The 24,418-nt window shown below is 46.4% G+C and overlaps 1 protein-coding gene across 1 annotated transcript in view; it reads left to right on the top strand.

The window, feature by feature from the left end:
* Window positions 1–927, top strand: part of LOC144125812 (uncharacterized) — a 33,186-nt gene extending 32,259 nt beyond the window's left edge. Inside the window, exon 6 of the mRNA XM_077659524.1 lies at window positions 33–927. Within this exon, the coding sequence (XP_077515650.1) occupies window positions 33–280 (248 nt within the window). The 3' untranslated portion in view covers window positions 281–927. The remainder of the gene's footprint in view (window positions 1–32) is intronic.
* The last annotated feature ends 23,491 nt before the right edge of the window (window positions 928–24,418 follow it).

The following is a 24,418-nucleotide window of genomic DNA, read 5'->3' as shown; positions in this document are numbered from 1 at the left end:
ACTTTCCCTCGTCCCGCCCTTTCCCGACGCAGACATCCGGCGTGACTGCGCTCGCGCCCTGAGCGCCGAGCTGTTCGTGCGCTCGGTGAGGAACGAGTGCGCCTACCGGTCCACGTCTTGCGAGCCCTGGAGCAGCCGCGACCAGTGCACAGGGTGCGGGCCCCGAGGCTGCGGCCGCATGGGCTTCCGATCGCCCAGCACCAACGGAACGGGAGCCCAGTTCCTGCACACGCAGACCCGGGAGCCGTACTGCGACGTCAAGCCCATACTGGCTGCGTGAGCTTCGCCGCTCGCTTCCGCCCCCAGTGTTGTCACCGGCCAGCCTGTACCTCAGCGACTCCGCTGGCATGCGCTGATTCGTCGTCGTGCCAAAGTGCGCGCCTTGGCACTAATATACCACTATCTAGATCCAAGTCTTGTGATTCAAGCCATGCTTTGTTGTCTCCATCTTCGCGGCGCATTTTGGTATAATAGGAAGTGCTATCGTAGCGTATACCACCTGGCGCTACCTCTTACTGCTGCCGCCAGCGGCCTGTGCATATATATGCAGATGACCACGACAGACAAATTGCAGACTGGTGCAGACCGCTCCTCGGGGCCGTCTAGAAATCTGCACTGGCAACTGGCGGCCGTAGTAAGATGTACGTACCGGTCGGTACACGCTTAGCTAAAGCCTTCTAATGTCTTGTGCACATGCGAGCGTACCACAAGATGTGGCGTCAAAGCAAACCGCCCGCTATGGAACATCCACCATGTATACGTCCGTCGGTAGGCTCAAGCAAATCTCGGGAAAGCGAGAGACGTATTTTAGTCATTTGCTTGGTACGCAAGTGGAAGCCAAAAGAGGTAGCACTTCTCTGTTATGCCAATGTATCTTGTCGCTTGGATATCTTCGGAGAAGGAATAAAACATTCAGTTCAGCAATAATACGGTCACTGTCTAACCATGCATGCGAAGACGAACCAGCTGCCGACTAGAAAACGGCCATATAAAGAAAAGTTTCAGTTAATAAATTCCACGAACTTCTATCACGCCTGCACATAATCGCACGCCCTTTTCTTTGAGCCTACAACGCTTTCGGAATTCCCTCGAACCGAGATTACATTAAGTATTCTCCGCATTCATGTATGAATGTAGAAGACAGTTGTCAGCCGCTTAAGTAAACAAGTTCCAAATGAACGCGCCAAACTGCCGCTGGCCAACGGTCACGGCATGTCAATTCGCCTATGCCGCTGTTAAAAAAAATGTAAACATGGCGGATGCAAGAATAAATTGACCTTTTGTGAAGACAGGCCTTGTGCTCGCGACACCGTCAGCTGCATTTCGTTAATAAGTTTAGCACCTAAAACAGGTTTTCTGACGCAAGGCACACCTACCGATACTTTTTTCGGCATCATATGACGTGTAGCTTAAGGACAAAAAATAATAATAAAAAGCGGAATAGAGCTTCGCTAACGTGAATAGATTAAAAAACACACATCATTGAGCCCGTTGGCAGCAGCTACGTGCCATTCTTCTAGCAAGTCGTGCGACGGTAATTACGCTAATTACCAGACCACCGGATGGCAGTAATGAGCATCGCGCAACAGGACAGCTTCTTTCTCAGCCATAATCAAGCTAGCTATACTGCCAGGTTCCTGTTATCTGCGCACGAACCTTTTTTCCAGGTGCATGGGAGGCGTTGATAAGGTCATTACATCAAGCAGACAATCAATACTGTTGGGGTACAATTTTTTTTTTACTCTCTTGTTCGATCAACTTCGCGACATTTTTTTGCGCCACGCACGCCTGTTGAGCTCGTTCACTCGAGGAGAGGCGATGCGCTTCACACGCGTGCTTCCTTATAGGCTGACGCCATAAAGCGCAACGCGCCTCGGCTTCGTTTGATGGCGCTATAGTCGCCCTCGCAGGTCGCCGGCTGCATGCGGCCAGTGAAACAAAACTGGGCGAGCCTGGGGTGCACGAATTATGGGAAGACAAAGGAGCAGACTTCATCCAAGCCGGAGCAAGGCATTACATTGCATCTGAATCGTCTTTATTTATTTAGTTATTGCTTAATGTCTTTATTTACTTTTCTCTTTGTTTAATGAGACAGCGTTTGAAGGGCCATGAAGGAGAAAACTGTCCGGAGGCGTCGGCGTCATTGTCAACATCCACCTGACAGGTTGCGTTTAGATGGATTTCTTCCGCTCCACCTTCCACCTGCCAACCGTCCTCCTCTCTTTCAACTTTTAGGGGAGAGGAGGGAGACGCAATACGAAGAATGACTCAGCAAAAATGAAAATGACTAAAAAGAAAATAACTCGGACAACGGCAGGCCTACGAGCACAATAGTCAGCATAGCCTTGAAAAGTGACGCTGGCAGGAGCTATGCCTTTTCGCGTTGCTCAGGAAGAGCAACCCGGGTATCGCAAGCCCCACCGGTGGCTGTGTTTGAAACAGCCACCTGGCAGTGAAGTGGCGCATCGATTAACCGCTGTTCTACTGCGCTGGTAGTGCATAAAGACTCGCCGCGATCTAACACTGTGACACATTTTGCGTACCCGGAATTGGAATAGAATAGGGAATGAAAGACAATGGACTGAGAATGGAACTAGAATCAGAACTGGAATAGAACAGCGAGTGAAAGACGAACGCTACCGCATTTTCTCCGCAGCAATCCAGAAGATCACCCCTCAATATTTCTTCCCTTCTTCTTTCTTTCTTCGTTATTTCTTGTGTTCTTTCTTGCCTTATTTATACCTTCTTTTTCTTTATTTCTTCACTTATTTTTATTTCTGTGGTCGTCTCTTTCTTTGTTTCCTTCTTTCTCACTTTTTCTGTCATTTTTTCCTCACATTTTCTTCCTTTGACTTTTTCTTTCACTAATTCTCTTTTTCTTTGTTTTTCTCACTCTTTCTTTTCCGTTCTTTCTTTCTATTTAACGCGGGAGTAGCCAATCGTTATCTTACGAAAAACAGAGGGAATATGGGAATTAAAAACGAACACTATGGCGCTTATTGCTTAATCTGCAACGAGAGCAATACACAAACAAAGAGCGTTCAGACGAAGCCATTCCTTTATATCTGCCAACTCGAATTATCGATCGCAGAATGGTTGTTAGACTAATTTTAATCAGGGCGTGACAAGATGTAGGAGTCTAGTCACGAATAGCGAAAGAATGTGAGCATACCGTTTTCTCTTGAGGACGCCAGGTTTTCGCAGTTTGTATTAATCTTTGTTCACCTCGCTTTCTGTCACCTTTTGTTTTTTTAGTAAATGCTCCACTGCTCCTTTTCTTTCGCATTCTTTTAAGTGTTTCGTCTAGCCTGTTACGCGATTGCAAAACAAGTGAAACAACTTTTATTTCGCACTCTATAGTGCTGGAACAAGAAAAGCTCGTAATTAGAGGCAATTCGCTATTTTTCCTGCAGCCAATGTCCTGTGGTATTCTTTCTGGGTCTTCTTAACGTTTGCGCCCACTTATCCATCTTAAACAGCGTCCAAATATAGCCCAACTTTTCATTCTGTTCAATGAAACACCACTTTCTCTCGAATGAAGCACTTTTTCTTGGGAAAAATAAATTGAACTCTGTTTATGAAGCGGCCGGATACTGAGCATTACTTGACGTCACACGACAGGCCATGTCTAGTCAGAGGTGGATTTTGTGGGTCACTCTTGGAGGGGGCGGTTATGGCGGGGGGAGGGAAAAGGGGGGGGGGGTCAGTCTCATTTTAACAATCTGTTACTATGACTAATGTCGCAAAATTAGTTTTCGGCATAATTTCTACGTAATATTTCTGGCTTAGGGGTCGGGGGCGACCTGCCATAATGAGCCCCTGTGTCAAGTGGAGTCAAACCGCGTTGAGTGTCGCCAAGTCGGTGACAGAACTGAAATTACTGCAAAATGAATTACGGGTTCAGTAATGTCATTTTTGCACGGTGGCCGCACATTCGGCCAAGTATTTTAAAAAGATAGGAGGGTGGAAATTGAGCGTTTCGAGCGCCCATTTCATTCAAATGCTGTGGGAAAACGTTATACGTTGTAACACAAACAACTCAGCTGTAAAACACTGTAATCAACCGCTAATTTGAGGCATTAGTAGGCAGATTGGTGCACGTTTTCCGCCAAGAAAAACTGGCGGTCAATTTGCTTAGTTACTCTAAATCCGAATTAAGTGCGCTAGCGCTGTGTGGCCATTGTTGAGCATTGTTTGCGGTCCACATGCCACCTAAGTCACTTGACCTTGTGACGTCATCACAACCTTCCAGGTGAGTGTGTGTGTGCTTCCAGACCACATATGCAGCGAAGAGGAAAGTTCTGTTAATTATACAAAGCTTCTGAGCGCAAACAGCGTCACTGAACTTTCCAGACATCAAGCCGAGAATTTCTCACTTTGATCGTCCAGTGGCCCTCTTATTTCTAGTAAAAGGTGCACTACAGAACTCTAGAAACCCTCTCACCCTGTGCTCAGCGTCCAAACTGTTCTCCTCTCCTGGGAATGATGAAGAATCTGATGCGCGCCTACGGGGGAAAGCCAGCAGCTCTAATCTCAAGAAGACAAAGCGTCCTTTCTTTGGAGCACAACTTCTAAATCCGCATACCGCCCCCTGCCCTTCGTGACAGACACGCAAACTCTCTTTTAAGTCGCGCAAAGGAGACCGAGCTAACCGGAAACGAAAAAGCGCGGCAGAAAGCAGCGCGAAGACTCGAAACCTCCTCGCCGAGTCGAACGCTCCCCCTGAAGCATGGTCATAAAATGGAGCATTGAGAGAAACGGATAACGAAAGTAAGTTACGCAAGATGTCATTCAAGGAAATATCATCAAAGTGGCGAGAAAAGAATAAAACGTGCAAAATTCAACGCCTAAGTTAAGGGGGAAGTTTAAAGAGCAAAGACAGAAAGTGTGGAGATATATCCATGCTCTGGAGGAGGGTGGGGGAGGAGGGGAAGGGTTAGATGAGAAACCTAGAGAGAATAAATAGTGTACGCCGGAAGGCATCTTTCTATAAAAGCGCTCCTGAATCCCTTTTCCTTCGGCCTAGTTCTTCTTCTCCTTGCCTCCGTTGACCCTTCCCCCCCCCCCCCCCCCCCCCTCTCTGCACCGAGGCCATAATTGATAGTGCGATGAAACAAAGCTCGCCCCGTGATCCCGACGCCGGGGCAATGACGGCCACGGCGGATCGGGTGAGACTGCCGAAGGGCAGAGGGAGAGACTGGCTGTGCAGCAAGAGTTGCCACAGCGGTGGAGCGTAGCAAGAGAATAGAAAAATAAGCGGGCGGGGGGCCAAGAAAACGGAGGTGCAGAAGCCGAACGCCGCCGCGCCGGGAGTCAAACGCCTCCGGCGATGCCGTCGTTCTTCAGCTCCCTCTCTCCCTCCTCTCGTTGCTCTTCCTTTCCTCTCTTCTAGCAGCCTCTATTCCTGCTTGCCGAAAAAAAATAAAAAAAATAAAGAGGCTCGGATCCCGCTCCTGCTGCAGCGCCCGACGAAACAGTGTTAATGTATCAGTGACCCAAAATCTCCGGCTCCTCGCTCAGCCTGTCTCCCGTCAGCTCTTCCTTGCAGGACTTCTTCGTCTTTTCCCTCGCTTTGTCTTTTGATTGCGATCTTCTTGGTACGATTAGCGGGCTCTTCCAGGCAAGCGTGAGGACCCGCTTTTGTTTGTTCGGCGGCCTGATAGAGAGAGAGAGGAATAGAACCGACGCATCCGAGGATATCCCCGGGATATCGGATCCGAGGCGCCTGTATAGCGAGCGGCAAGCAATCGTCAGGACTGCTGCCCCTGTTGTCTATAGCTTCAACCCAAGGAGGACAGGGGGCAGAAAGAACGCGATAGCCATCGGCTACACACACCGGCCGATCCGCTGCCCCCCCCCCCCCCCCCCTCCGTCCATCACGGTGTTCAGCTATGGTCCTTCTGAGCTAGAGTGCCTGGCTAAGCGACATCCCTGTCTGTCCCACGCACAAGCAGCAGCAGCAGCAGTATAGTATCGCTGTCTATGTCGTTGTTCGCAGCCCCGCAGCTGTGCGGTGACAACCCCGGCGGCTAAGGGTGCGCGTGGTAAGCACAGGGGGCGTTGCCTTGCCGAGACCCGCAGTGCGTCGTTTTTCGAACCCGATCGCTCGACTGATAGACCTCCGTATACGAGAAGAAGAAGGAGGGACGGGTGGAGGTAGAGAAGACGAAGAAGTATCAGCTGGCGTTTGTGCACTGTATCGCCACAGGATACTCGAGATTCGTCGTCGTAGACTAGAGGAATTGTCTTGGTTATTAATTTTTTTTAGCGATAGCTGCGTGAGGAAATTTCTCTATGAAACAACGGGTCCCCACCAGCGTAGTATGTAAATCATAGCTGGCACACCCTTACAATACCCCTCGCGCTGCCCGTCATGCAACCATGTCCAAACCCCTCTATGCCACTCCGCGTGGCAACGCCCAACCTCCCTTCCCAACAACCACATACCCCCAACCCACTACCCCCTAATAAGGAGCGTCGCCGCCGCGGTGCCTCGGTGGTTATGGTGCCCAACTGCTGACCCGAAAGACGCGGGTTCGATCCCGGTCGCGGCGTCGTATTTCAATGGAGGTGAAATGCTGGAGTCCCGTGCACTGTGCGATGTCAGTGCATATATGTTAAAGAACCCCAAGTGTTCGAAATTATCCGGGACCCTCCACTACGGCGTTCCTCGTTGCCTAAGTCGCATCGGGACGTTAAACCCCATAAAACATTCCTCGTGGAAAGCTGCTCTGTACAGTTGAAACGGCTGATCGCTCAGGCCCGCAGGATAGCAGAAGCTATCGGTGTTCTAAACATAGGACCCCGCCTACGAAGACCGCTTCCCCAGCCGTCCTTCTCAAAAGTAATTTTTTTTTCACGGCCGCCACCATTTTTCTTCCCCTTCCGTATTCAACTGCTGGTCAATTAGAATGTAACTAAGGCGTTATCGACCTAAAGGCGTGTGCCGGGGAGCTCAGGTTTTCATCAAAAAGGCAAGAGCTGGCTACGCCATCACAGATGACAAAGTCGCATTATAGAAGTGACGACGCCAACACAACGACACCGTCGATCCACAGTTACCAGCGCCAGTGCAGGGCGAGCGTATGGCTGTGAAGAGATCCCGAATTTCCTGCACATTGTGTGAAAATGCGAGGAGAAAGTGCGCGACAAGCCCACCACGGCGACGTCCTATGAGACGTGGATAAGGTCAGAAACTGCCGCGAAAGAAACGCTCAACTCGTGAGCTTCGCTTGAAAGGCCTCCATAGTGAGCTACACTTCACACCTGCTCTACCCCCGTTAGGCCTCAAGCCAACCTTTTTCAAAACATTCACATCTCTCTCTCTCTCTCTCTCTCTCTCTGTCTCTCTCTCTCTCTGTCTCTCTCTCTCCCTGTGTATGCGGTGAGTGGGAGACGATTAAAGGAAGCGAATCTGTAGACGGGATCACGACCTCTGCTTGCATAAACACGAAACGATGCGACGTTTTCTTCAACTGACATTCGACACGTGACTGCTCATGCAGTAATTTGACCAGTCGACTACTCAACTCTTTCGGTCTTACAAAATGGCCTCATAACTTCAGCAAAGAAGTGGATTGTGTGGGTCATCTTAGTTCCGGCTGACTGCGCCCTCCTTGAGAGAGAGCCTATCCAAACTTCTTTTCAGAACAGATATCAGTGGCTCGGAATCGCATACTTTAAATAATTCCGTCATATCATCCGGCTGCAGTGATCCGCACTAAGCTTGCTACGGTGTGGCGTGTACGGCACCAGTTGCCTCCCATGCAGGAGTGCAGTCAACGGACTGCAAACTGTCGGTGTACTTTGCAAACCTTAGGTTAGAGCACGGAGCCTGCACTTCTGCATTTTTTTTCTTCGCTTCAAAAGATGCTGGTGATTGCACCACAGACGCCACTTTCATCGATCTTCATTAGCACTGCACTACGCCAACCGCAGCCACCTTATAGCAAAAAATTTGCTAATCGCATCGCGCCCATCTGACTCATTTGTAGGCCCCGGCTACATTCCCTTTCCTTTAACACTCATCGCAATCCCCAAAAAGATTATCAGTGTTTACCGGCCAAGGACCCGCCTTGTATCACCGCCAGTTAATCCCAACGTGGCTTGGTCACCCAGACTCTGACGTCAATACATACGCGCTCTGACCTCGCCAAATGAGTGACCAGGATGTTAATGAGCAGCTCGCAGCTCACCCGTGCGCTCCACGTACATGATCGGAGCCTACTGGCAAAGCAAAACGGGACGGCAGAAAATAAAACTATAAAGCAAAAAGAAAAACAACCTTCGGCAGGACCTATAATCGGCTGGGCAACATTGATTACAAGCCATTAAGTCGCGTACTAGCATATACCCGCAAGTACGCACAAGCAAACACATAGGCAGGCCGAGAAAAAAAAACGTATCTTCGGTCGCGTAAGACGAAAGCAGCAAGGTAAAAAAAAAATAGATACAGGGCGCGCCACCGGAGCGGGGGTCGAATCAGAGCCGGTCTTAATCTCTATACCGAAGCTCAAAGCACACTCGCCGCTGGCCAAGTCCCGAAGAAAAGCCAGCCGCGGCCGACCAGGGCCGTTATACGGTTCTCGCAACGGCGATCCGCCCCTAATCCGTCAAAATAAGATCAAAGGGCGGCTGCTGCGGTGATGGAGGGGGAGGTGGAAGCCGTCCGATCGGAAGGTGTCCCGCGGGGAGGGGGAGGGTGGGGAGGCGAGGGAGAGAGACGGCCGGTGAGCACGAAGTAATCACGTGACCCGGCTGCAACTGCGGGACGCACAGCGGGAAACTAAGGAGAAACGGGCTCGTGAGCACCAAGAGGAAGAGGAGCGCTGCCCGGAACATTATTTACTCTTGGGAAGAGGAAGTAGAGGAGGAGAGGAAGGGCGGAAGTGGAAGTGTGGGAGGGGGAGCAGCTCGGGGCTCAGTCTAGGCGACCGACCGCTCGTCGCCGCTGTGCGCTTGCCGCCGCTGGTGGGGCGCTTCGGAAGCGTTGTCGCGGCGTCCGCCGCTGTTTCGCTGTCCCCCCTTCGCGCACCTTTACGACCACGGCGACTCCGGGGACCAACACAAAACGTGAGCGCTCGCGCGCGTGGGGCGCTCCCGGGGATTCTTTACTTTCCCGCGCCACTACTTTTTTACGACTCGCCGCTATGGCGGCACGGCAGCCGATCGTAAAACGTTCTTCGCCCTCACCCTTGGTCCACTTCTCTCCTCTTTCTTTGTCTACCCTCTTTCTCTCCGACGTTCGTCTATCTTCCCATCTCGGCCAGTTTGGTTTGTCCTTGATTATTGTCCTTTCCCTCGATCGCAACGCCCCGACCAGTTCTTCCTTTTGGTGTCCCTCCATCCTTTCGTGACCTCCTTTCAGTCTTTGTTGCTACATTTTCTCTTTTCTTTTCCTTCTTGCTTCCTTGGGCGTCGCGTGTACGGCACGGAGCGCGAAGCATAAAACGAGAGTAACAACTCAAATAGTGGAACATCGGTTTCGCCGCCGAAAAATTGAGTTCGACGCAGGCGGACACACCATGTCGTCTCGGTCGAACGAACACGACAAGAAAAGAAAAAAAAGAAAGGACCTGGAAATGGAGGAGAAAGGGGCGTACGCCCACTCGCTGCTGCTATACCGTCGCGACGGATGTCGTTGCCCGGTCAAGACGCTCGTCATTCGCTTTGTGCGCCCCTCTCCGCGAGTGTCTATTCAGAAAGGGAAGTCGTTACGGCAACAACGAACGCTTCGCTTGGCCGCAGCGCGATACTTGATCGCATCTCGTTTTATATATATAGTTCCGTTCACTTGTTGCTGCATTGCACTTTACTCCGACGAATGTTTATGCCTCAGCCATTAGGCTAAGGACATGTACAAGCGCATACGGAAAATCCTGGGATGCTCTACGAGCACCGTTCCTTCCATTCAGCTTTTCTTCCCCCCCCCCCCCCCCCCCCCCGCGCTTCAGCCTTCTCTGTGCTGCAAGCACGCAGCAGCGGAAGGAGGGCTACGTAAAGTGTTCACACGACGCCCAGATTTAGCTTCGCCTGCAGTTCGTACTACCAAGCGTAGGAGACAAGATGAAGTCAAGATTTCCGGCTCATCTAGTCTGGGGGGTAATTGGGTCAACGCTAGTGTGACATTAAAGGGCAATGAGCCGTGAGAGAGAACTGCTTCTGGCGGCAAAAAAAAAAAAGAACTCGCAAAGCAAGGAATTAGTGGGCACGGTATGGATTGCTCGCAGCGAGCAAGTCAGGCAGCGCGTGTTCCATCGCATGCGACGATGAAACGCGAACACCGCTTTGCATGCGTTCATGCATTTCCGAAGGCGATCAACGGCAATGACATTGTAAAATGCACGTTTAATATATGCCACAAAACCGCGCTTCTTTTCTTTTGTAATATATTTTTTTCATCCGGTGCTTCTTAGGGCCGATGTGCACACACTGAACCAAAATGAGGCACCAGTGTATATAGCCTGAGGCTGACAGTTATGCTCAAAGAAATGTCACCAGCAAACAAGTAATTCAGGCAATCCAGTAATATCATTTTCAGACTCGTCGAAAATATAAACCGATTGTTTGTGATCAACTCAATAAATTCGCGAATTTCCTGCGGATCACAAGGTAGACTGAAATTAAGTGGGACACGTCGACATTCCTTCTGAACCTCTGGTTTCAATTCGCAGTTCCCTGTTCGTGCCGCGGCAACGATACATCGGACCACGCCATAGCACCGATCTTCAGGGAACGTGCGGTTCAAGCAAGTCGTCTACGTGAACACCACTACAAGGAAATCACCGCGGCATACGACGCTTATCTTGCTGACGTCACTTACTACAGCGCTGGAGTGGCCGGACTGCTTATAAAAGCAAGACGAAAATCCTGCGGCGCTCATTTTGGCAGCAGCGGGGACACGTCGACATTCCTTCTGAACCTCTGGTTTCAATTCGCAGTTCCCTGTTCGTGCCGCGGCAACGATACATCGGACCACGCCATAGCACCGATCTTCAGGGAACGTGCGGTTCAAGCAAGTCGTCTACGTGAACACCACTACAAGGAAATCACCGCGGCATACGACGCTTATCTTGCTGACGTCACTTACTACAGCGCTGGAGTGGCCGGACTGCTTATAAAAGCAAGACGAAAATCCTGCGGCGCTCATTTTGGCAGCAGCGGGGACACGTCGACATTCCTTCTGAACCTCTGGTTTCAATTCGCAGTTCCCTGTTCGTGCCGCGGCAACGATACATCGGACCACGCCATAGCACCGATCTTCAGGGAACGTGCGGTTCAAGCAAGTCGTCTACGTGAACACCACTACAAGGAAATCACCGCGGCATACGACGCTTATCTTGCTGACGTCACTTACTACAGCGCTGGAGTGGCCGGACTGCTTATAAAAGCAAGACGAAAATCCTGCGGCGCTCATTTTGGCAGCAGCGGGGACACGTCGACATTCCTTCTGAACCTCTGGTTTCAATTCGCAGGTTAGTCTTTGGAAATTATTTCTGCAATTTCGCTTGTAACCCACTGTCCTTGCTGCTGCCAAGTGAGTGTCCAATGAGTCTCTAGTGAACATGAGTGACAGTGACGGTGTCTCAGAGTGTCTAGTTTGTGCATCTGAAATAGATGCCGGCGATATATATCTGAGTTGTAGTGAATGTAATTTCAGATATCATATAGGAAAATGCTCTGGTATGCCCGAATCTCAGTTTACTTCTATGAGAGAAACAACTAAGAAAGCATGGCGTTGCCAAACGTGCCGTGTCGGTAAGACTCGAGGTGGGCAGAAAGAAAAGCCTAAATCGGATGTTTCATCGAATACAGCTGGCAAGTGTAGTGTGGAAACGGCTAAATTTGCCATCGCACTTGCAGACATTCAGGCTAAACTTTCAGTCCTTCTAAGTCTAAAGGACACTGTTGACAACATTGACCAGGCCATTCAACTAATGTCTGAGAAGTATGACAAAGTCCTTGCTGACACGGCACGCCACGAAGAAGAAATTAAAGGGCTGAAAAAGAAAGTGCACAAACTTGAGCTTCAAGATCACACAGGGCTGGACTCGGTGAAAGAACAACTAAATGACCTAGAATGGCGCAATCGAAAGCTAAATCTCGAATTCCATGGGATCGAACAAACGGACCAAGAAAATTTATTGCAAAAAGTAAACGATGTGGCGAACACGCTAAAGGTACCAGCACTTGATAAAGATGACCTACTTGCTATTCACCGCCTCCCGACGAAACCCGATAAGATTCCAGGCATCATAGTCCGCTTTGCTCGGCAAGAAACAAGAGACGTCTGGTTTGAAAAACGAAAGGTTCTTCGTGATGCTGAAACTGCTGTCTATCTTCAAGAAAACATAACCAAACAGTGCAGGGAACTACTCATGGCAACAAAAAAATGGGCAAAAGACCACAACTTCAAGTTTGTTTGGCACCGTAATGCAAAAATCTACGTCCGGCGGAAAGAGGGGGACAGCGCTTTGCGTATCAAGTCTCAGAATGACCTGCATATGATAGAATCTGCCACGGAGTAAAAGGCCCATTAGCGATGTATTCTAGTTTCTTCGCTTATGCACTATGGCTCGTCACAGTTACATTTTGCCCAATGAGGCAATCAAGTTCATTGGTTCTGATTTTAAATCGTCTTTCAAGGTGTTTCATGCAAATTTGCAGTCCGCCAGAAATAAGAGCACTTCTCTAGAATCCCTCTTGAGTCAAATAAATGTTCAGTTTGATGTACTCATGTTAACAGAAACATGGTATGACACTGCAGATTACCCTTTTTGCTTGCCCGAGTATGACTCTTGTACTCTCAATCGAGAGTACGGCCGAGGAGGTGGTGTTATGATGTTAATAAGAAAGGATATAAAGTATGAAAGACTACCTGTATATACACGTTCTTCAAGCGAATTTGAAGTTTTGTCTGTTCTCTCGCACCGTAAACTTTTTGTTACGATATATCGCCCACCAGCAGGCAACCTTGACACATTCTTCAACTTCCTGGAGTCCCTTTTTTCATACACAAATGACAACGACCTAAGTCTCGTTTGCGGAGGAGATTTTAACATAAACTTGCTTGACTCGTCTAGTCCTGTTAAACACTTTAAGCTAATGCTAGAAATGTATTATATTAGAAATACGATCAGTTTGCCAACAAGAGTCACGTTACAGTCATCTACACTAATTGATATTTTTCTAACTAATTACCAGTCGAATGAGCTTAAATCTGGTGTCTTAGCTTACGATATTAGCGACCACCTGCCGATTATTCTATGTGTCAAATCTCCAGATAAAGAAAAATTAGCACAGCGTAAAGTTACGTTCCAACGGATTTTGCCCAACCAGCTGGAAGCATTTCGCAGGGATGTCATGAGAGTTGACTGGTCAGATGTTTTTAACAGCTCGGATGTAAATTCTGCTTATGATTGTTTCATTCAAAAGTTCACTGACATTTATATATCTTGTTTTCCTTTTGTTACTATTAATTTATCCAGAAAAATAAGAAAGCCATGGATTAATGGCGATCTAATGGCAAGAATAAAAATAAAGAACGACATGTTCCACAGGTTCATTCAGACCAAAGATATTATCCTCCTGAGAGAATTCAAGAAGTATCGGAATAAGCTAAATAAAGATATTAAGAAAGCTAAAGCACATTACCTAGAAAAGTCTTTTAGTGCAGTTAAAAATAATAGCAAATCAACATGGAGGAAACTAAATGAAGTTCTGTGCCGCTCACAAAGAACTAGCCCAGTGGAAGAACTTTTGATAAATGGAATAATAGTTAATGGGGCTTCCCTAGCCGACGCATTTAATGATCACTTCGCTAGCCTCCCAACCCCTCAGCTATCTAGACATACAAAGCTCTCTAATAATCCTCCTTGCCCACACAGCCTATTTCTTAAACCTACTTCAGACGAAGAAATTTCTTCTATATTCTTGAATCTCAAGAATTCACGCAGCTGTGACACTCAAGGTATGCAAATCGAGCCAATAAAATACGTTATTGATTGTATAGCACCTGTACTAACGCACATTTTCAATCTGAGTTTTACTACAGGTACCTTCCCGAAACAGCTTCAAGTAGCGAAAGTGAAACCAATTTATAAAAAAGGAGATCACAATGACCTCGGCAATTACCGTCCCATATCAATTCTGCCAGCGTTCTCTAAAGGATTAGAAAAACTTCTTCTGGTTCGCCTCGTTTCCTTTTTAGATACATTAGACGCATTGTCGAGCGCACAGTACGGGTTTCGGAAACATCGGTCTACCCAATTAGCTCTACTTGATCAAAAGGAGTATATTTTACATAATATCGAAGCAAAAAAACTTGTGTTGGGTGTGTTCATTGATTTCACTAAAGCTTTTGATTACCTGAACAGAACCTTACTCCTCGAAAAGTTGGAATCTTATGGCATTCGCGGAAATGCATGGGAATTAATTAAATCATACCTCTCTCATCGTTGTCAATTTGTTGAGGTCAATGGTCACCCTTCACATTTAATACAAACTCACACTGGAGTTCCTCAAGGGAGTATTCTTGGCCCCCTTTTGTTTAATCTATACTTAAATGATATTGACAGTCTTGATGATCGAGCTAAGTTTGTAATTTACGCCGATGATACTAGCATATTCTTTTCTTCCGATGACAGCACTGAATTGTTTATGATAGCCAACTCTGTACTCGCTAAGGTAGCTGCTTGGGCACAGGAAAATGGCTTGGTAATCAGCATTCCTAAAACAAAAGCGATTGTTTTCCGTCCTAAGACACGACAGATTCCACCTAATTTAACGCTTAGTTTAAATAATACGGAGATAGAAATAGTGAGTGAATTTAAAACGTTGGGAGTGATCTTCACGGAACATATGTCCTGGGACAGACACGTCGATTACATCTCAAGTAAGCTCGCCTCGATTAACGGCATTTTGTACAGACATAGAGATTTCCTCCCTAAAAATATTTTGTTACTCCTATATAATTCCTTGTTTGTCTCTCATTTACAATATTGTAGTCTGGTCTGGGGTACTACTACCCTAACTAACATAAACAAGTTGAGTATATTACAGCGAAGGGTTCTTAGAATTATTACACGCTCTCAATACGATTGTGATATATACTCTGTAATGCAAAACCTTGGCATAATACGTTTTGAAAACATGTACAATTATCACCTGTGCCTTGGGCTTATCAGGGAAAAGAAAGCTAAATGCAATAGTTTAATAAGGTTTGCCGAATTAGCCATAAAAGGTCCATCACGCTACCCCACACGCAATCTCGAGTTTTGGAAAGTGCATTCCTTCCGGACTAATTATGGATTTCAGACACTAAAATATCGAATTCCTAATATATTAAACACATACCTAAAGGATAACATTCATATTCTTGATCTTAAGCCACATGAACTGAAATATTTATTCCTGTAATGTTACCTTTGTGTGTCCTATATATTTTTTACTTATACTTAAGCTTTGCCTAATTCAGTTGTCATGAATGCATACATTTGTGAATGCTTTCTTTGTTATGAACTATCAAACAATGTCGCCTTTATGTTGCTGTATTACATTTGTGCGCTCATTTTTACCATTACACTTTTCTTAGATATTAGTATCTAATATTCCTCCCACTTAGAAACTTGTATTCACTTTTTGTACGAGCAGTACATCCCATACTTTATTATGTATTATTATGTTTTTCATGTACGAGTAGTGCATTCTGTACTTTATTATGTATTATTATGTTTTTCTTCGATGAAAGATATGTCGGGTTGTCGGCGTGTACTGCTGCTGCTTTGTAGGGGACGAGGACTTGTCAAGCTGCTATCGCAGCTTTTTGCCTCGCCTCCCCCATCTTTGATGGAAATAAATGGAATATAAATGGAATATATTCGAAGACGTGTTCCTAACCAAAAGAAATGTTTCGACGTGATTCGCCAAGTATTTTCCACTGGATGCCGTTGTTGCTCTTGCATTCTTTATGCAAGAATATATAAGACGCATCATTCGGCGCAAGCACCGCTTCTCGTTACGATTACGAAAACGGTTCAGCGTTGTTGTAACCTATAAAAAACGATGAGCATACCATTCCACAGCACGCACATGCACAACTCTGTTAGTCATAGATGACAGCTCATTACAAAACATGGTAACCGCTTCGCTTTTACTCACTGCAGTCAAGGTATTCTTCGCTAACTTCAGTTTTACATTAGTACGAGCACAACAAGGGTTCCTATCCTACATGTTTAACGTTATTTACTGAAGTTATTTAAATAGGCGGGCATTACATACGTTACGAATTACAGATCACGTGTGCTGCGAAACCTTGATGCGGTTGCGCATGGCACGCGGCCATTCGCGATGCATATGCCACACGTTATCTCTGCACTGCTTGCTATTTCGCGGGCCGATAGCGCATGTCACCACCACTGAGCGATGATTCCTTTCATGTGGCTTGTCGAGCGGCGCCCCACCGAGGTACCACATTTTGGCAGCCTAAGAACACGTCCCTTACCACTTCGGCGTCCTCCTACAGCTGGCCTTTGAATGAATGAATGAATGAATGAATGAATGAATGAATGAATGAATGAATGAATGAATGAATGAATGAATGAATGAATGAATGAATGAATGAATGAACTTTTTTTTCATTTAAAAGGGGAGGGACCACAGACGAAAAGCTACCGCCAATGTACCTTGAAAATGTCTGTGACCCCGTACAAAATTACACAAGTGGTAAAGTGGCATACAGGGCAGTTTGCAAACGGGACCAACAATTTACAATGCAACAAATATTTAAACAAAATAATAACTTGAGTACCGTCGAACACAAGAGAACGCCAACACTTGAAGCTACTCAGTTCTGCCAACAAAGTATAACTGTAATGCCCTGGGAGATAAAGTAAAGGCGTCATTTTCCTTTGCGGTATATCTATTTGACAATTGGGAGGCAATGAGAACTATAGCGCCTGGTTACCACAAATTCTTCTTGCACGCGGCAGAACCGATTTGTCACTGCATCTGGTGAAGACATCCTTCCTTCCGAACGGCATGCAGACACCGGTGACTTTTCAGCGCGCCCAGAATTCACCTAGCGAAAAGGTCTAAAACTAATTTAAAGAAAGTGTTCGACATAGCGTGGAATTCACCATCATCATCAGCCTGACTACACCCACTGCAGGACAAAGGCCTCTGCCATATCTCACGAATTAACCCTGCCCTGTTCCAGCGGCGGCCACTCTGTCCCGCACGGCTGTTTTAATTCAGGTTGTTTCAGGACCCGAGAGCCAGGTCCCTAAGCAACTGCCGGTCATGTTCCTTCACTTTACACAACGACCTTCCCGGCAGACCGCTGCGCGTACCGAGACAGTTTCTGCGTGGACCCCAAGGCGGCAGCAGCCGTTTCCGCGAGGCCGGCCACCGTGAGCCCACACGAAGCCGCACCGGTCGCACGCACCAGCGAGTGGGTGGCAAGTGCGCCATTGACACGCCTTTTTATTTCCTCGGCGGATCGGAGGCGATTTCTCCTTTCCTCACGCAGGCCGAAAATGGCCCGGGGCAGCTTATCGCGCCGCGCCGGTCCCATAAGGGGCTCCTCGGGTGAGCCTTTCGTTCAGCGGCCATTAAAAGCCCCCCCCCCCCCCCCCTCCCCGCTTTGCAGCGGCGCTGTGTACACACACGCTTCGCAGTAGCGGCGCTCAGCGGACGCCCAGGTCAAATCAATGGCGTAAATCGCAGGACTCACCGCGAGCTGCGCGAAAGGTTCGCGCTCTCCAATGCCGGACGCACACGCGCACTCACACTCGAGAGAGCGCGCTCCTCTCGAACGCAACGTCGCTCGAGCCGCCGACCGTACAGGTCTCTCGCTTTACGGAGCTCGTCAGGGCGGTGCTTAAAAGAGGACAACAAAGTACAACCACCTCCAACGCCTCCTCCTCGTCTTGACCCAAGTCCCGCGTCTGGTCTCACTGTACACGTACAGTACCCTTCTTTAGTTAGAGTGACTCGCCAACGGCGCGAAACGAGGGATAAAGAGATAGGCAGAGTAGATCGGTGACGAAAACGAGACCGATTTAGAGACCCAGCATGACGCAACACGGCTGTTGGGTCAAGTTACTCGTAAGGGAACCGCGCCGCGCGTTATTCGTTGGCGCCGCGCTCGGATCTCGCAACTGGCGCTTGCAGGCCGGAGAACCGCCGGAGGGACACAATGGAGGCGGGGCGGGGCGTTGCTGCCGCTAATCGGTGCAGCGCGAGTCTCTCCACGGCGTCGCATCGGTGCATTACGAAATGCCAATAAACGCGCGTGTAAAAGTCGGGCCGTTAAAACGCCCTTCTATAGCGATTTCACACCACGCCGTGGTAGCGGGCAGGGACTCCTTGGACCGTGCAGTCGTTTCTCGCGTACTCCGTTAACAACTTCAGCGGATCGTCGGAGAGGCGACGATAGGCTGTGACGTGCGCGTGGTTCTGTAGCAGTGAAGTAATGCTTGCTCTTTTTCTTCTTCCCCTGCTCATGTCTTCATCTAAGTATAAATAGCGGTCCGAAACCTACTCGACCGCGCATGACGATGCTCCTCGCGTCGCTGCACCAGTGAGTTCAAAAGAACTTGGAAGCACCAGTGATTATTGCATTGAAAGCGCGCCCCTATTGCAACAGACGCCTATATTAACTTGAAATTCACACGATAGTAGGTTTAGGATATCGCAGAGGCATTTTTAACGGAGCGTGGTTTACCAAGAAAGAGAAGCGGCGTTTCTGAGGAAAGCTTTCAAGAAGTTTCTCGTGATGCATGACTAGAAGGAATATATGTCTTCTGCTAGATTAAATCCCAGCTGTTGTGAAAGCGGGTTTTCTGACATCCAGCCAAGTTTGTTTTGTTTTTTTTTTCATCTCATAGCACCGTGATCAAGCTGCGCGTTATCGCCACTCAACTAGGCGCTGTCGCCTGGAAAAAGATGTGACAGCCTTAATTCAGCCGCTCTAAAAAGGGTGTTGATTGCCCTGTGCCGTTATCTGTAGATTTAGTGAGGCAGTGAATCCAACACTCTTGGATCGGCCATGTCATTGAAGATAGATTGCTTGTGTTAAATTTCGCAGGATTTCCGGCTTCTGTCGAGAAAGAAAATGCAACTAAAAACGCAAGAAATTGTTCAATGTAAATAAAAGAAAGAGCTCGAATGATCAGCAACCGATAATTTAGAAACACACGGACAAGACACGAAGTTGAACAGCACGCAATAATGCAAGCCGGAACTACTCTCACAGAGGAAGGGAAAAAGAATATTGTTCACACGTACCCAAACCAGTATAAATACCGCTTAATGTACGCCGATATATTGCAACACGTGTCCTTGGTGCGAGCAGGCACCGTCAATACGTCATGTCACGTGGGAGTTCTCGCACTCAACGTCAACACAACAAGCAACACACGCCACACGGGAACAGTTGTAAGCGCCCATGTCTAGCTCAGACGTGGAATACCAGCGCAAGCTGATTAACCGGGCCCGGCAGGCAGCGCAAGCTACAGGCGCCCTGCACTGAGGATGCCGACCACCGGACTCCAGCAAAACCGCTGGGTTCAATAAAGTTTTTCTCTGTCTCTCTCACTTCGCAATGAACACAACTTTGGTGATCGGTAAAAGTAAAAAACAAAGAGACAGTAAATGTCCTGACATGACTGGAGAAATTGAAAGGCCGAAAAGTAGATACTATTCGATGTGAACTGTGCGATGGTCGAAAGACCGCATATTTCGATTGACTTGAAATAAGGTTCATCAAACATGCGCCACTTATGTGACAATATTATTTATTTTCTTCTAAAGATGTGCCATTGTGTATATATCTCTTTTTTTCTTCTTCACTTCGTCTCTCCCTCTGTCACTAGTTTCTTGTCTTCAAACAAGGCAATTTAGTCACGTCGGGTTTATATATATATATATATATATATATATATATATATATATATATATATATATATATATATATATATATATATATATATATATATATATATATATATATTCACAGCCCAAGTCGAGTCAAACAGAACGCATTCTGGTGTAATAAATACGGAACCCATAGCACTCTGAATATAAGTCAAAACCGCACAGCCTTGTCTATATTATAAACAGCCGATCACTCATTTACCGCTTCAGTTCGCAACTGAAGAAAAAATATATATAATTGTATAACATGAAAAGTTTGTAACAGGAGCATTGAGGAACAAGTATAACTAACAGGAATAGAGGTCACCTATATAGAGCTGCAAGAGACCTCTGCAAACAAACTACAGGTAATTTAATGAATGACGTTTTGCTCGTAACGTTTACGCAACTGCACTGCAGAGCTAAACGTACATCATGAACACGTATCAGGCCTACCGGATGCGCTTGTAATGAAACTTTATGCAATCTGCGATGCTATGCAGGCCATGAATAAAGCAGTGTCTATAACACAAGATCATATGCATATAAACTTCTTAGCCGCCATAAAACAACTGAAAAGAGTGACAAAGGCTCTGGGTGTAACGAAGGAGATCCACGTTCTCAACAAGAAAGCAAAGACACGCATCCAGATACACTGGACACAAGAAGATGCTGAGAACGCTGAGCAGAGAGAAGTAGACAACCTTACACAGAATGTTCCGAACACTCCCTTTTGGCACCCGCTGCGCTTTCCCCATCTTTGCATCCTCTTTAAGGAAAAGTACACGTGCCCTCAATTCCCATCAGCCCCTGCGGCACGTGACCCCATCGGTCACGTGCTGATCGGGTTCTGAAAAGGACGAAGGACCCACCACCTGCCCTTGGTGTTTCACACCAGCTGCAGAGGTGGATGTTCGCCACATGCTGTGGACTTGTACGGGGACAAGGGCTTCAAGGACAAGAATTTTACAGGAAATGGGACTAACAGCGACAAGGGAGGAGGATTTCTCCAAATGCCTGATCGACAACAGTAAGAGCAGGAGCCTTCTTCGTTTCCTGTATGAAAACACTTTACATGATTTTTTTATATACAGCGGGCCAAAATTATGCCTTTATTTCAAGTGTACGAAATAAAAAAGACAGGAGTAGCATGGTGATATAGATGATAAACACGTTTTGCTAAGTTTTTCGTTGTCTGCTGCATGAATGTACAAGCTTCAAGCATTCTTTCAAGACACCTGCTAGTGGTGCTGTTTTATATTGGGATTAGCACGCTAATCATCAATACATGCACACATTTAGCAGAGTGGTTTTCTGCAATATAACTGTGCTTGTGGAGGTGCATCCTTTACAGAGAGGGGAGTAGGCTGTTCAAAAGATAAGGTTGGTTGGAAATAGATTAGTCGGTGGGAGCAGGCGTGGACAGCTCGGGACAGCGAGTAAGGGAGGCATAAAGCAATATTTTTTCAGTATATTCAGGGCGGCAGTTTTTCTCTTTTTCGTCTCGTCAGCCTAGCGACAATTCAAGCTAAATGTATGCAACCGCATCCTCTCACCATGTGCGTTCTTCATGCAGTGAACTTTGTCAGCCCATTTGTAGGACATTGCACTCCACCCCTTGCTATCTTATAGCATTACTCGTTTATGTATCTCAGCCAAAATTCAATGGCGGCATTTCTTTTCCATTCCTTTCCTTTCAACATTTTCCGCACCTCTATTCCCTTCAGTCTTTCTCCCCCAATTCCCTTCCCCACGAAGAGTAGCATGTCAGCGATTTTTAAATGCTGGCTAAATTCTCTGCTTTTAATTAAAAGGTTTATCTCTCTCTCTCTCTCTTAGGAAGACGTTTCAGGTGCGACATTATCTCACCACGATCAAATGCAGCCACACAAAGCCTACAGATGATGTATTCGAATGTCGCGCACAACATGAAAGCCAGCGTAGTGTGCAGACGACGTATGCCTTCAGCTCAGGCAAGACGACCTTCTTGAACGGAGTCAATGCTTTCTAAGAACACTTAATAACCAACTTTGTCACTCTCAGTGCTGTCAGTCTTGCACTTCTCTTGGTACTCGCACGATGTAAGCAAGGCCGCAAGAACAGATGGAGGCGTCAAGTGCCGCCTCATAATATGCCCGTCGTTTCTTCTGACAGATTTGTCTTGTTGCGAAATCAAATTATACAGTAACTATAACTGGCTGTTCAGCAAGCGACGGGGTGCTCTTGAAGCCATGAGATCTCAAAATGCGTAAATTTACCGTCTTTGTTTTACTGTCAGTTTTTCTTTTCTTTTTGGTAACAGACCTAGACACAAATAGCACAACTGGAGCAATGCTGCAGTGCCTAATAACATTTTCCTCTTGCCTTTTCCTTGCATTTAGCATGCAATGGACAAAACTAATAGTCGAAAATTTGTCCGCATTTCTGGCTTACTTATCACTCATGTCAACATGAACAGCCGGTTGTCCGGGATTGGCAAGCTTGACGCACATCCAGCTGTTGATAGCACTTTTAGGGTACCTTGCTCGGTTTTTAATGACCTTGATTTGACAACTTGTGTTCTGTCTACGCTACGTTTTATAGATCTTAAGGAGGAACGCGACTTTCAGCAATTCTTTTTTTATTTCTTGATGTATTTACATAAAATTTTAACATATTAGAAATAATTTTGCGACGACTGTCACAAAATTTCGCTGCTGCATCAAAAGAAAATTTTTTTCTGATATATACTAGGTGATTTTTAACCTTTACAGATCTTTATTTTAAAAACTGTGAGAGATACGTCGGAGCGGTTTGTGCACGTGGATTGTACAGCAAGGCGGACATTACCTACCTGATATGGTTCAAATGTTAAATGACAAATTCAATAAAATAACCTGATAATTTTTTTTATTTTTTATTTTAGGTGGGCCCTGTTTTTAAATTTTCTTAATAGCCAGTGTGGTTCGAAATATCGAACCTCAAACATACGCATTTGAAGACTCATTTAGTTGGCTTTCCCGCATCGTATATTTATTAATTGACGTCGGTCGCTCTTTTTTATGCATAAAATACGAACGCCATTTGTGTATTTGATAATGTAGATGAAGTGGAATTGATTTCCCCGGCGAAACCACGCGCATCAACGCAATTATATACATTTTCAATGCGGAAAGCCAACTCAACGAGCCTTCAAATGAGTATATTTTACGTTCTATATTTAGAACCACAATTCTGGTTAAAGAAATTTAGAAACAGGACTTCTCTTCGGTATTGACGGCCTACAATTTCGCATTATATCCCTGCCCTTTAATATTAAACATAAAAAGTTTATCCGTTAAATTTAGTTCATTAATCTTCTAATTATTGATCTATATCAGGTACGCAATGTCCGCTTTGCTGTACAATCCACGTGCACCAATCGTTCCGACGTATCTCTCATAGTTTATAAAATAAAGAGCCGTGAAGGTTAAAAACAATCATCATGTATATTTCCTCTGAATGCTGTGAAAAAAAAGGCTGCAGAGTTAAGAAAATATGGCGGAAGGTTGATTCAACATTCATCGCGTTTCTGATGAAGACATTGTTTTGTTTTTTTCGCTAAGCAACATTTTGGTTTTGAATTTTTGCGATGTAACTTCCGTGGACATATCAAGAGTGAGAAGAAAATTTTAAACAAAAAATGTAACATGAATGAATTTAAGAAACAAAGAAGTTTTAGCTGCACTGTTGTCCTAGGAGTGAAACAAAATAAACGAGGTCAAAATAGACACAATAGTCGCGAAGAAATCTGCTTGACAATGAGAATATCTAGGAAGACAGCCGTAACGGATAAAAAACGACCATCGTTCGAGCATTTCCCTGCAATGCAAAGCCATGGCGGTTCACGAAACAGCTTTTTTTAAAGTACTTCCCAGTCAATTTCAGCAAATAAACTTCGGGATAGTATAAAAAAAGGCATGCAAGTGAGTACAACAATTTAAAAAAAACATTTTGCCATTTTTGAGGATTTTTAGAACCGCGTCCCCGCATTAAACTTGTGACGCACTCCCACCTTTGGTGGAAATACGACGATGGAGCATCACAAACCATCCACCTGTAGCACTTAGCCGTCCTTGAGGTGGTCAAAACCGTCATTGCGAAGGTAGCTTTAGGAGCCTCGCTAAAAAAACAGGCCGCCATTTATAAGAAGAAAACTTCGAGGAGCAGATTGTCAGAATGAGTGAAGCTGGTTCCCCGGAGCGAACGCTAACAATTATAACAGGGTGTCTGTTCAGGCAAACAAAGGATAAAAGGAAGACCAACCGTCAAGCAACTGATCCCCCTGGACCTCAAACTGCGGTCATTCCTTACGTGTTTAATCTGTCCCACACTGTCGAGAAAATAATTCAGAAAGCTGCTGTGAAGGTGTTTTTTTCTGCTCCTGTAAAGCTGTTTGTACTTAGCAGACAAGTAAACATATATTTGGGGGGAGGGGGGGGGGGGGGTATCCGCAAAAGCACATGGAGAAATAGGCATCCCGGCC

The sequence above is a fragment of the Amblyomma americanum genome, chromosome 3 (assembly GCF_052857255.1).
Source record: "Amblyomma americanum isolate KBUSLIRL-KWMA chromosome 3, ASM5285725v1, whole genome shotgun sequence".
NCBI classification, from domain to species: domain Eukaryota; kingdom Metazoa; phylum Arthropoda; class Arachnida; order Ixodida; family Ixodidae; genus Amblyomma; species Amblyomma americanum.
The sequence above is the reverse complement of the archived record's forward strand: the minus strand, read 5'-3'. Positions and strand labels throughout refer to the sequence as shown.